This window comes from Arvicola amphibius, chromosome 1, assembly GCF_903992535.2.
Source record: "Arvicola amphibius chromosome 1, mArvAmp1.2, whole genome shotgun sequence".
NCBI lineage: Eukaryota > Metazoa > Chordata > Mammalia > Rodentia > Cricetidae > Arvicola > Arvicola amphibius.
The window spans coordinates 94,545,510-94,559,257 of NC_052047.1; the positions used below are offsets into that span (position 1 = coordinate 94,545,510).

The 13,748-nt window shown below is 52.4% G+C and overlaps 1 protein-coding gene across 2 annotated transcripts in view; it reads right to left on the reverse strand.

The window, feature by feature from the left end:
- Positions 1-5,718, reverse strand: part of Mllt1 (MLLT1 super elongation complex subunit) — a 41,674-nt gene extending 35,956 nt beyond the window's left edge. Inside the window, exon 1 of one of the 2 annotated variants that reach the window (XM_038343431.1) lies at positions 5,565-5,718. In XM_038343431.1, coding sequence (XP_038199359.1) covers positions 5,565-5,576 — 12 coding nt within the window. In that variant the 5' untranslated portion in view covers positions 5,577-5,718. The remainder of the gene's footprint in view (positions 1-5,564) is intronic. The other variant, XM_038343424.1, reaches the window with a different exon arrangement.
- Positions 5,719-13,748: the final 8,030 nt, after the last annotated feature.

The following is a 13,748-nucleotide window of genomic DNA, read 5'->3' on the forward strand; positions in this document are numbered from 1 at the left end:
ACCACACAGCCCTCCAGAATCTGTGTACTCAGATCTCCGCCAAGACAAGCATCTTTGGTTTCCTACGAAAAGCTCCATGGTTCTAGGTCTACTGGAGGGCTAGCAAGAGGGCAGGCAGGTAGGAGATGCGAGGGAGTGAGTAAAGGCAGGGCCACCTCAAAGACGTGCTCGACCACAAATGGTGAGTGGGGTAGAGGCTGGAGAAAGGGAACGGAGGACTGGCAGGAGAAAGCAGCTGGACCTAAGCGCAGAGACCTATCTCTGGGATAAGGGGGCAGGGCTGCAACTGTGCAAGGAGGAGAGAGCAAGTACTGGGAACATCCGGGGGAACTACAGATCAACTCCTAGACACACATAGCTGGGTCTGGTGCCTGCCAGTGACTCAGCAGAGGATCAGCCTGGGTTACATGGATGCCTGTGTGGACACACTGAGCACAGGATGGAGAATGTTCAACCTGACTCTGGAGCAATACTGCTAGCACCCAGGCCATCCATGATCAATAGGGCCACTGCTGGCTGGAGGCTCCCTGGACTCCTAAACACTGGTGACCCTACTCTCTGAGCCACTTTGGAATTTTGGTCTGCTGTGGGCCTGTCTCCCTCAATCTACAACTTGCAGCTGAGCCCTGGGCCGGCTGTCTGACAGTACTGGTGACATGGGGTTCCCAGTCGGGTCACAGCACAGTGGCTACTGCAAAAGAACAAATGACCACAGTTCCATCGGAACTGGGGACACAGGCGCCAGAACTTCAAGGCACAAGCCAAAGTAAACAGGTTTCAAGGCTGTGGTAGACTGTGCCCAAAGCACTGACTGGCGACAGTGATGCCCATGGGGCCAGTGTCAACTGGGGCCACAACACCCCTAGCCGAGGGCGCCACAGTTTGGACCAGCAGCATTCCAGTCTCCCATACCTAACCATCTTTGTCCTTTCTGAGCTGGACCCTGAGAGGCCACAACTTTCCAAAAGTAGTGGGACAGCACAGGACCTGTACCACCAACATGAGAAAGGAACTTGAAGCTGCAGCAGCTTGAGCTGAGCCCCAGCCACCCAGGGGCCATTATCGCACAGGCCCCTCCTTGCTGTCCTCTACCCGGAACCCTTGAGCCCAGCAGAAGCAGAGCCACACTTGAGCAAACCGAGCAGCGGGTTCTCCAGGAGTGGTGCTGATGCAAGCTGCACTCCCACAGCCAGCACAGCTCTCCTCACGTTGCCTTGCCCTAGAAGGTCCTCTGCACTGTGAGCACTTGTTGCATGGATGCCTCTGCACAACCCAGAACTGGGAACTAAAGCGACCCTGCTGCCTGCACCCAGGAAACCCAGGTACAGAGGTAAACAGCCAGGACCTGCCCAGGAAAGTATCACCTATCCTGCTGCTGGAGATCAGAAGCCAAGGGATGCAGAGTGCCATCTGGGGACAGTTAAGCTCGGGCTGGAGGCTTCATGCTGCTAAGCCAACTGGCAGAGGGTATTCAGACCTAGAATCCCAATCCAGCAAGCCAGGCAAACAGCACGTGTGGCATCTCATAGGCCCTTCCTGAGGGAGACAGCTCTCTCTAGGTGTGGATGGGCAAAGGGCCAAAATATAGCATTTCACAGGTCTGTGTGACTCCAAATCCACCCACCCACCCATCCATCTATTCACCCACCATACACTCACATATATCCTTCAATCCACCCACCCACCCATCAACCCACCGCATCCACCCATCTGTCTTCTCCCACCTATCTACCACACCCAAACACCCAGCCCAGCTGGGGCCCAGAAGGCAGTCATTAGCTGTTAATTTTCCTATAGGCTTTCACCTGATTTCTGGCGGGAATTCTTTGTAACAAATGCCCTTTCCGCTGGGAATTCACATGTCACCCTAGGGTGTAATTACACCTATCACCTGGCTCCTGGAGCCAGTACCTTGGCATGTACCTGGCTCTCCCCTTTAATAAGAAAAAAACGTCAGGTCCGCCCCATAGCAAGGTTCACATACACAGATGGGGAAGGAGCCAGGACCCGGGACCCCACAGAGCATCGGTGACACAAGACCAAGTCAACTGAACTCTCTAGAACCTTGTCCCTCTAATCCCAGAAAGGGCTCCGGGGGAAGCAGATGCCCTAAGATGATCACTAAAGCGAAAAGCACCGAACTAAAAGACAAGATGAGTCTGGAGGACAGCCAAAAATAAATAATAAAACTAACCAGCAGCTCTGGTCCCGTGCTCCAACCACTGCCACCCCTTCTGATAGGGCACAAGGCTCAAGACAGAGGGATGAGAAGAGGCTGGGAAGGAAGAGGCGTGCTGTCCACATGGATATGCTAGGTACTGAAAACAGATGGTGAGTGTCCACAACACTAGGACAGACACCATGTGTCTCCTAGGGATGTGGACAGCAGCCCTGGGCAGGGGTGTTTCAACTTTTGGCAATCCCAGTCCAGGCCCCTCACCCCTGCAAAGCGGAGTAAGAAAGCCTGAGACCAGCTTCAGAGGACCAGGGGTGTGGCTCCAGCACCTTACCCACAGCCTCCTATGGACACATCAGGAAAAGATGCTGGCTCCGACTGTCCCTCCCCAGCTGAGGCAAGTCTTTGCTCCTGGTGTGCAGCACAGCCAGGCTGTGGGCCTGTGTGCCACCTGCGACCACACTGCACCCCTTCTGAGGCCAGGCCTGTGACTCTGGGAAGGGGGCTCCCAGGTTCTTTGGGGATCAGGAAACACTGGATGCTGTCTGCTGGGGAATCCCACTGGACTCTCAGATCCTTCCCATCTTTCCAGCATTGTACCCAACAAACCAGTTCCGTTCCATTTCTCCCCACGGTGAATAGCAATCCTGGCCATGCCCTGCTGAGCACAGAAATCCAATGCAACAGACAGCACTGGAGGGGGACAGGGTGGCACAAATCTCAGACGCTTTCCCGGCCTTCCTATCCATAAGGAAAGCAAGAAGCCCAGAGGAAAAAGCAAACTACGACTTATGTTCTTGCCTCTGCACTGACCTCAGAGACACTGGGGAAGGCTAGACCAGGACAGAGGACAGAGAAGAAAGGCATGCAGAGTCAGCACCCAAGGCCCAGCCCACTGCTTCCCTGTGGGGCACAGCCCTGGATGGAGGGAGGCTGGGACTCTACCTGTGCACCTACAGTACCCTGCACTCCCCACACAGGTCTCCCAGTTGCAATGGGGGCAGCTGCTGGGTTCTCTGGAGCTGGCAGGGAAGGAAGGGCAGATGACAATGCAGACCAACAACCCAGCTCAGCGCCACCGGAGCATTTCCAATGGCAGGGTCCTGTCTGTACAGCCTCCTGGATGGCCAGGTGCTCAGTCATGGTGGCCGCCTGTGACCTAAAGTCTCAACTTTTCATGATACTTGGCTAAAACCTAAAAGCAGCTACAGACACAGCTGAGCTCAGGCTGAGAGGAGCCTTTTCCCCACTGCCCCTGAGACTGCCACCTTTACTCAGCATCCCAGTCATGAAGTGACAGCACCCAGCACATCACAGAGGGAATGGCCTCCAATCTCTGGTGGAGACTCTGGTAGGGACAGAGGCCATGCCCTACACTTTTGAGTGCAGAGGGTGCTGAAGGGACAGGGACTTTGCGTGTGGTTCAATCAAGGAAGAGCCCAGGTAGCAAGCAGGCTTGCAAAGCAGTCTGTCTGTTCGCTAGCAGAAAGCCAAACACACCAGATACAAGAGTGATGGCACCCGCCACCTGCCCATGGATAGTGGGACACAGGAAGGTCCCTGGCCCATGTGCCTGAAACTACACAGCCACATGGCCAAACCAGACAAAGCCGCCTCCATGGCGCCAGCAGTCAGGAATGCTCCAACTTGCCCTTGCGAACAGCAGAGGAAGCCATCAGCTGCCACCCCCACAGCCCCATACCTTCCAGGGACGAGCGCCCCTGAAAACTCGGGCTTGGGAAGGAAGGGGGAGATGTGACCCTGGGTGGGAGTAATTTGAAGATGGGGAGGAGCTCACTTGGTGAGATCTGGGTGATACGTGCACAGGGGCCAGAAGGGACTCAGGAACCAACAGGGCTGGTTACCAAGTGGGAGGGCTGCCAGTGGGAGCCTGGGGAATCCACCTGTGGCTAGGTGAGGCTGACAAGCGATGGGCGTGTGAGGGGAGAGGTGGGGTAGGGGGGAGGAAAGATGGTCCAGCACGGCTGGCCGAGATCACAGTCAGACGGAGGACAAGCTGCACTAGGATTACTGGACAGTCTTAAAACAGGTCGAAACCCAAGGGACGTAACAGGAGTCTTAGGGGTCTGAAGAGCTTGTGGGGTACCAGGTCAGACCAGAGATTGCCCTTGGTCTGTGTCTGAAGGAAGGTGCCACCCTTCGGCACTGGGCACAGAGGAGGGCGGGCAGCAGGGTGGGTCAATGGAGCACCAGAAGTCAACTCCCGGAGGCAGTCATGTGCACAGAGAGCAGGGGCAGGGCATGCAGAAGAATGGGAACATGGCCTGATGTAGTATCTCAGATGGGAGCGGGTCTAACTGGGGCAAGAAACATTCAAAACATTTGGGGCCAACCGATTCATGGAATTTGGGAAGCCTTGGGGGGGGGCACAGGTTCAGGAAGAATTCCCTCCACAGAGGGAGGACCAGATATGGGGAAGTATGTGGCATGTAAGGGTATGAAAGGGGATTGGGGCCGACCGAGAGTTCCTGGACACTTTACTCGAGTCTCCACAGGTTCAGAGCCACGCTGGGACCCCAGAGGCTGGAAGTTCCACTGGAGCTCTAAGACATGTTTCCAAAGGTTCTGGGATGCACTGGAATTCTGAGGGGAGTCTGCCTAGGTTTTGATCCACAGGAACTGTGAGTAACCTGGGTTCCCAGGCAGCCTGGGGTGGCTCTGGAATTCCAATGGACTCCAAAGGATTCCAGAGAACTCTGAACCAGAATAGGATCCCTAAGGTGCTGTGGGTGGCTATAGGGTAAGTCTTCCTGGAGAGTTGTGGACCGGCGGGGGAATCCCCAGGGTGCTATGGTAGCACTAAAGCTCCAAGCAGGAATCCCAAAGGGTTCCGAACAGGCTGGGATGTCCAGGGTGCTAAAGCTCTGGGATCCTGAGAGGCGCCTCGGGAGTCTGTGTGTACACTGGGGTTCTAAGGCATGCCTCCGGGGACCTCTGAAACGAAATGGAGTTTCCCAGGGTGCTGAAGCCCTGAGGTCCGGAGTGGTGCCCAAGGGGTTCTTAAGGGTGTCTCAGGGGGCTCTGGGCCAGGCAGTGTCGCCCAAGACGCCGTGGCGGCTCCAGAGCGATGTAGATTCCCTACTCAAGAAAAGGGTCCTCCGGGGTGGAGTGGACGTCACTGGGGTGCTGCAATGCCCCCAGGGGGTTCCGTAGCAGACCTGGGGTCGCGGTGGGGGAGGGGCGCGTGGGGTCGCGATGGGGGAAGGGCGCCCCGATATGGCGATGGGGGAGGGTCGTCCTGGAGTCGCGGTGAAGGGGGAGGGGAGAATCGGGCCGTGCACGCGCACATCGAGCGTGCGCGGGGCCGTGTGCGCGCAGGGCCGGCCGCCGCGCCACGGGAGGCCGGTCCCGGGCGGCGGCTTCTCACCTGATTGTCCATGGCTGGCGCCCGCCCCGCCCCCAGGCCCGCGTCGCTCCCGCCGCCGTCGCTCAGCGCCGCCCCACCGCCCTCATTGTCTGTCGGGCTCCACCGCCGCCGCCGCCGCTCCGGGCCGCCCGCCCGCCAGCCGCGCTGAACCGGAAACCGCCGCCAGCCCGGGCCGCTCAGCGACCGCGGGCCCCCAGCGGCCGACTCGGGCCCGGCCTCGCCAACAGACAAGCCGCCGAGCCTATCGGAAGGCCGGACAGCCGCGCGTGGGGCGGGACTTCCGTACTGGTGGGGGCCCGCCAGGCTGCAGGCCGAACGACGAAGCCGTCAGCCAATAGGAAGCAGGCGCCGTAGGGGGCGGGCGGAGGGACGGAGGAAGGCGCGAGGCGAGCTCGGCCGAGCGGCGCGAAGTGTGCGCCGCACGTGGAGGGGGCGGGGCCAGACGGCGGTGTGACGCCTGCGCGCTGGGCCCTGAGCGTCCCCAAAATGGCACTACGGCTTCGGGGTACGATCCCTGGAGAGGGAGGGGACGCCGGCTACAAGTCGCTGCCGTGTGGTGCAGCGGGAGGTCAGTTTACCGATCTGGGTCGTACACATCTAATGGATTGAGCGTGTTTCTCCCTCCCAAGCCTCAGTTTGTGCATCTGTAAAATCCGGACAGTGGCGTCAATCTCGGGTCTCCCCTCCCCCCCAGCCGTGGCACGTAACTTCAGCGCCCTCTTATGGCCTCCGCCGGCACTGCACACAGGTGCAGGCGCTTGCACACAGACACACAGAATTTAAGATAATTTGTCTTTTTTTATAAATTTATTTATTTATTTATTATGTATACAATATTCTGTCTGCATGTATGCCTGAAGTCCAGAAGAGGGCACCAGACCTTATTACAGATGGTTGTGAGCCACCATGTGGTTGCTGGGAATTGAACTCAGGACCTTTGGAAGAGCAGGCAATGCTCTTAACCTCTGAGCCATCTCTCCAGCCCATCTTTTTTTTTTAAGATTTATTTATTATGTATACAACATTCTTCCTCCATGTATGTCTGTCTGTCTGCAAGCCAGAAGAGGGCACCAGATCTCATTACAGATGGCTGTAATGTGGTTGCTGGTAATTGAACTCAGGACTCTTAACCTCTGAGCCATCTCTTCAGCCCCCTAATTTAAGTCTTTTTAAAAACATACATGCAGGATTGTCCAGTGGTTCTTCCTGAGGCTGTAACAGTGCACATTTGAAGTGGTGCCATTCTAAATGGTCAGCAGTCTCGGTACCGGGAAAGGACCGAGTCAGTGCTCTAATGTAGACTAGAGCTGTTTGCTGTTTGTTTAGTTTTTGGGGGATTTTTTGTTTGTTTGTTTTTTGTTTTTGGTTGGTTGGTTAGTTTTGTTTGTTTTTATTCAAGACAGGGTCTAACCGGGTAGCCCTGGCTCTCCTGGAACTCGCTCTGTAGAAAGGGCTGGCCTCAAACTCACAGAGATCCTACTGCCTCTGTCTCCAGAGTGCTGGAACTAAAGGTGTGTGCCGCCACAGCCAGCGACTATAACTATGGCTGTTTGACTATCCTGCCATACTGAGGATTGAACCCACAGCTTCCACTTTCGCGCTGCACACACAGTCCTGTTCTCATTTTTTATTTGGAGGCCAGGACTGGGGCTTAAGTCATTAGCCTAGACTCAATGCCAAAGCCTTGGGTCCCAGCCTCACACCCCATAAATCAGGTTCAGTGGCACATGCCTGTTCTCCTAGTGCTTGTTAGGTGGAGACAGGAAGATCGTGAGCGCAAGAGCACGGGAAGGAAGCTCCCTGCCCTCCCTTGTTTGCAGAGTCAGGGTGGTAAGCCACTTTCAGAGAGACTAGGTTGGGTAAAGGGACATAAGTGAGGAGAGACAGCCGTGCGGATGCTGAGAGGGGCTAGAAAGGAATGGCATCTGCATACCGTCTTGGAGAGGTGAGCCCAGGGCTCAACCTAAATGCCCCTCGACTGAAGAATGGATAAGGAAAATGTGGCACATTTACACAATGGAGTACTACATGGCAGAAAAAAATAATGACATCTTGAATGTGGCAGGAAAATCGATGGAGCTAGAAAACATTATTTTGAGTGAGGTAACCCAGACACAGAAGGACAATTATCACATGTACTCACTCAAAAGTGGTTTTTAAACATAAAGCAAAGAAAGCCAGTCTACAAGCCACAATCCCAGAGAACTTAGACAACAATATGGACACTAAGAGAGACTTACATAGATCTAATCTACATGGGAAGTAGAAAGTAGAAAAAGACAAGATTTCCTGAGTAAATTGGGAGCATGGGAACCTTGGGGGAGGGCTGAAGGGGGGAGGGGAGAGGCAGGGAGGGGCGCAGAGAAAAATGTAGAGCTCAATAAATATCATGGAAAAAATAAAAAATAAATAAAAAGTAAAAAAAAAACCCACCAATCTTTGAAGGTGATGCCTGTCTTACTTCCTCTTAAAGGCGCAAAATCACCCTCAGTGAATGAGCTCTTCAGACAGAGAAAACCCAACCCAAGCAATAAAAATAGAAAGTCATGGGGGAGGGGGACCACCATTTTGAAATTTCTAATGAGTAACTGTGTTATTTACATATCTAGTTATTTGGTTTCTTTCAACTTTTGAGTTTTCTTTTGTTGAAGACAGGATTTCACCATGTAGGCCTGGCTGGTCTGGAACTTGCTCTGTAGATCAGACTGGCCTTAAACTCACAGACATCCACCTGCCTCTACCCCTTAAGAGCTATGATTAAAGATATGCACCACCACGCCTGTGTTATTTAGGGGTTTTCACTGAGTCTCATGCTGCACCCCAGCCTGACCTCAAATCCCTAGCCATCCTCCTGCCTCTGCATCAAAGGTACTGAGACGACAGCTGTAGGCCTGGCTCTCAACTGCTTCTGTTTTCTAGCGGGTCCCTGCAAGTGCTCTACACACTGTGTCCATGGAGGCTGGAGAGCTCTGGGTCTCCTAGAACTGGAGCGGTAAGAGGTTGTGAGGGCCCAGCGTGAGTGCTGGGAACCAACTGTGGGCCCTCTGCTAGAACTGTCAGTCTCTGCAGCCCCTACATCACCCAGTCATGTGGCAGTTACTGCTGTGTGCTGGTCACTCACCTGAACAGCAGCCAAGCCCAGGAGACAGTTTAGTGCCCTGGGACTCCCACTGGGTTTGGGTTATGCTCACCGCTTCTTTTAATAGTTCACTCGGTGGCCAAATTCCCAAATATACTCTGTAAGCACACCTGTTTTCAAACAGTACACAGAGCAACCTGGAATCCTTGGTCCACATCTGCATCAGGCTGCACACCTTCCCTTCCCCAAACAGGAGGGGACACTTCCCCACCTCTGCTGACAATCGAACTGGGAGAGTTTCTATTCCAGTGTGTTCCCAATGTGTCCAGGGTTGACGATTAGAAGGGCCAGTCTGCCCTGAACTGGTTTGGGGTGCATGCACACAGTAAGGCAAAATTGTGTCCTCTGCCAGCCTTCTGGGGAAAGCCCTTATTACCTGTTTAGCATTGTATGCCTATGTGTGGTGCATAATCACATTATGGGAACAGACATGGACAGTAGAAAATGCTATATGACCTAATCTACCAATCAAAATAGAGAACCAGGACCTGGGAGGATGGTTCAGCTACTAACAACACATCCTATTCTTGCAGAGGACCATGGTTTGGTCCCCAGTCCCGCCTCAGGTTGCTCACATCCATATGAAACTCTAGCTCCAGGGGATCTGTATTGGGTGCTTTCCTATTGCTGTGATAAAACACGATGGCCAGGAAGGAAAAGTTTAATTGGGCTTGCAGTTCCAGAGGGTCAGATGTAAACGGAGGCTGCCCCAGACCCAAATAATCACACAGAAACTATACTAATTCCAACACTGTTTGGCCAATGGCTCAGGCATATTTCTAGCTAGCTCTTACACCTTAAATTAACCCATTTCTATTATTTGATATTTTACTATGAGGCTCGTGGTTTGTTACCTCTTGCTTCTTAGGCGGCTACATGGCATCTCCCTGACTCTGCCTTCTTTCCTCCCTATCTCTACTTGGATTTCTCAGTTTGCTATATCCTGCCCTGTCATAAGCCAAAGCAACTTCTTTTTTAGCCAATGGTAATAAAACATATTCACAGAGGGCTGGAGAGATGGCTCAGAGGTTAAGAGTACTGCTTGATCTTCCAAAGGTCCTGAATTCAATTCCCAGCACCCACATGGCAGCTCACAACTCTTGATGGAGAGATCTGGCGCCCTCTTCTGGCCTGCAGTCATACATGCCGACAGACCACTGTATACACAATAAATAAATAAATAAACAAACAAATAAATAATTTTTTAAGAGAAGCCAGGCAGTGGTGGTGCACGCCTTTAATCCCAGCACTTGGGAGGCAGAGGCGGACAGATCTCTGTGAGTTCGAGGCCAGCCTGGTCTACAAGAGCTAGATCCAGGACAGGCTCCAAAGCCACAGAAAACACTGTCTCGAAAAACAAAAAAATTAAAAAAAACCATATTCACAGCATACAGAGGGGAATCCCACATCATTCAGAGTTCATCGCGGCAGAGCAAAGGCGTGAAGGCAGGAACCGCTGAGAGCTCATCTCTAGATCCACACAGCTCGGAGACAGAACGAAAGCCTTTGAACCCTCAAAGCTCAACTCCATGTGGCAAACTTCTCCCAACTAGACCACACCTCCCCAATTCTTAACAAACAGTTCCACCAAGTGGGGACCAAGTATTCAAACCCATGAACCTTCTGGAACCACTCTCAGACAAACCACCACAGGATCTGATGCTCTCTCGGTTTTACACAGACTCTTTCACGCATGTGGGGTACACACACACATACCAGATAACAAACCAGGCATGGTGGCACATGATGATCCCAGCACTCGGGAAGCAGAGGCAGACAGATCTCTGAGTTCAAGGCCAGCCTGGTCTATAGAGTGAGTTCCAGAACACAGAGAAACCCTGACTTCAAAAAAAAAAAAAAAAACAACCTAATGAAAAAAGATAAGTTCATAAATCACTCCTTTTTGTTTGTTTTTGAGACAGAGTCTCTCTCCGTAGCCCTGGTTGTCATGGCACCCGCTCTGTAGACCAGGCTGGCTGCGAACTCACAGATAACTACCCGCTTCTGCCTCCTGAGTGCTGGGATTAAAGGTGTGTGCCACCACCACCCAGCAAATATCTCTCTTTATGAGATGAGGTTTCACTGTGTAGCACAGGCTGGCCTGGAACTCACTCGATATCTACCTATTTTTTCCTCCCAAATGCTGCAATTAAAGTAACCTATAAACATGCCAGGCCCAAGAAAAGAGAACTTTACAGTAAAACTAAGATTTGGGCTGGGTGGTGACACACACCTTTGATCCCAGCACTCAAGAGGTGGAGGCAGGAGGATCTCTGAGATCTGGAGTTCAAGATCATCCTCAGCTAAATAGAGAGTTTAGAGCTAGCCTGAGCTATAAGATCCTGACTATCAAAAAAAGAAATGTCATCCTGATGCCTCCTGAGACCGAGGACAGCAGGTGACTTCCCAACAGAGACACAGAAAAGGGAGAAAACACAAAACTGTCCACAGAGCTATTCCTCTCATCCCCCTGCCTCAGAAGCTCTTTGAGTGGGAGTCTTAACTTTCTGGGATCAAACATCTTTCCTTCAGATGCAACAATTTTACTGATAACATCACAGGTTCACCCCAGCACTTGGGATGCAGAGGCAGGCAGGTCTCTGGGAATTCAATGACAGCCTGGTCTACAGAGCGAGTTCCAGGACAGCCTGGGCAACACAGAGAAACCCTGTCTCAGAAAAACTAAAGAGAGAGAGGGGAGAGAGAGAGAGAGAGAGAGAGAGAGAGAGAGAGAGAGAGAGAGAGAGAGAGAGAGAGAGAGAGAGAGGTCATAAGTTCACAGGAGTTCCTTCATTGCTCAAGACTGGACATCCTGGGGACACACCTGAAGAACATCTGGATTTGAAAACAGAAAGAGGGAACCTAGAAGCAGGGGCCCTGGATCCATCCCCACTCAAGCAGTCTAAGGAGCTTTTGGGAAGGATCGATTTGACATGAAGTCCAGGCTGTGTTCTTGGGCAAGTCATTTGCCTTCTCTGAGCCATAGTAGTAGTCTCAGAAAGGAAAGTATTCTCATGCGTCTGAAGCACTGCATGGCAGAGGGTTAGGTAGCATGTCCAGACATTTGCAGCAGATGTCAAATGAACCACAGATGAAAAAAATCCCATCCACTTTGAGAAGCCAGGCACAGTTAAGCCTGCTTGTCACCTCAGTACCTAAAAGGCTGAGGCGGGAAATTTGAGAGATCTGGGGCAGCCTGGGCTACACAGAAAAGCCCTATCTGCAAACTCACAATAGCACCTGCTGCCACGAGTCCTCCTCCCTGGATGAGCTGTGGAAACACTTGTTCTGCCACTTCAGACCCGACTCCAGGCAGCGACAGCTAGCCTGCCTCTCTTCCCAGGTTGTCTATGCGGCCAAGGTACTGGAAGGCTTGCTAATTCTGAGGAGGGCACTCCCACCTGCCACCTACGACGGGAGCCCCTTCCCCATATGTGACCCTGCGTGTGTGACCCCGCAGCGGCATTCCACCTGCCACCCATGAAGGGAGCCCTTCCCCGTGTGTGACCCCACAGCCACTTTGGTTTTGAACCACATATCAGTGTCCGCAAGCGCCCATGCGGTTTCATGTCACGGCTACCACATTGGGGGTAGGGGGCTCTATGTCTGTTGTCTGACAGAGAAGATGGCATTCTATAGATTAGAGTGAACTAAAAATCAGGAGAGTTCATTTGTGATTTCTTAATTTTGTTTTATGTATGTGAACATTTGCTTGAATGGGTGTCTGCACTTTATGTGTGCAGTGACCATTGAGGCCAGAAGAGGGCATTGGATCTCCTGGGACTGGCGGTACAGAGAGTTATGAGCTTTCAGTGGGTTCTGGGATTCAAGCCTGGGTCCTCTGCAAGAGCAGCCAGGGTTCTAATTGCTGAGCCAATGCCTCCAGCTCCTTATCTGCATCTTTTACGTTTTAGAATTTTTGTCTGTAAATCTACTACACTGGTCACAATGTGTGTAACCATAGCATAAGTGCGAAGGGCAGAAGACAACTTGTAGGATTTTCTTTCCATGCTACTTCTGTGGATCAAATTCAGCTCGTCAGACTGGACCACAAGCCATCTGAGCCTTCTCACCAACCCACACTTGCAACTTTAATTTATGTAGGTGGATTAAGGGAGGGAGGAATAGAGGGAAGGAGGAAAGTGGATGGGTGGGTGGATGGATGGATGGATGGATAGATGGATGGATGGATGGGTAGATAGGTAGATGGATGGGCGGATGGATGATTGGGTGGGTGCTGTGGGGCCATGGTCTGTATCCTGTTAATTATATTTTAAATAAACACTGATTGGCCAGTAGCCAGGCAGGAAGTAGAAGCAGAGCAATGCGAACAGGAGAATTCTGGGAAGAGGATGCAGTCCACAGTCTTTACCCAGCCACAGAGGAAGCAAGATGTGACTGCCTCACCGAAAAAGGTACCAAGCCACGTGGCTAACATAGACAAGAATAATGGGCTAATATAAGTTATAAGAGTTAATAAGAAGTCTGAGCTACTAGGCCAATCAGTTTATAACTAATGTAGATCTCTGTGTGACTTCTTGGGAATAAACGGCTGTGGGACCTGGTGGGACAGAAACCCAGTCAACAGATGGATGGATGATGATGGATGGGCGGGTGGATGGGTGGGTGGATGGGTGGGTGGATGGGTGGGTGGATGGGTGGATGGGTGGGTGGATGGGTGGGTGGGTGGGTGGATGGGTGGGTGGATGGATGGGTAGATGAATGGGTGGGTTGGTAGATGGGTGGGTGGATGGGTGGGTGGGTGGGTGGATAGATGAATGGGTAGGTGGGTGGGTGGATGGATGGATGGATGGGTGGGTGGATGAATGGGTGGGTGGGTAGATGGATGGGTAGATGAATGGGTAGATGAATGGGTGGGCTGGTAGATGGGTAGATGGGTGGGTAGTCAGTGGGCGAATGGATGGGTTGTTGAATGGATGGATGGTGAATGGGTGATAGGTGTGAGAATGGGTATTTCCAAGGTTATACTTCACACACATGAGCTAATTTTAATCAACAGAAACCCCAGGAGGAAGAAAATTTTA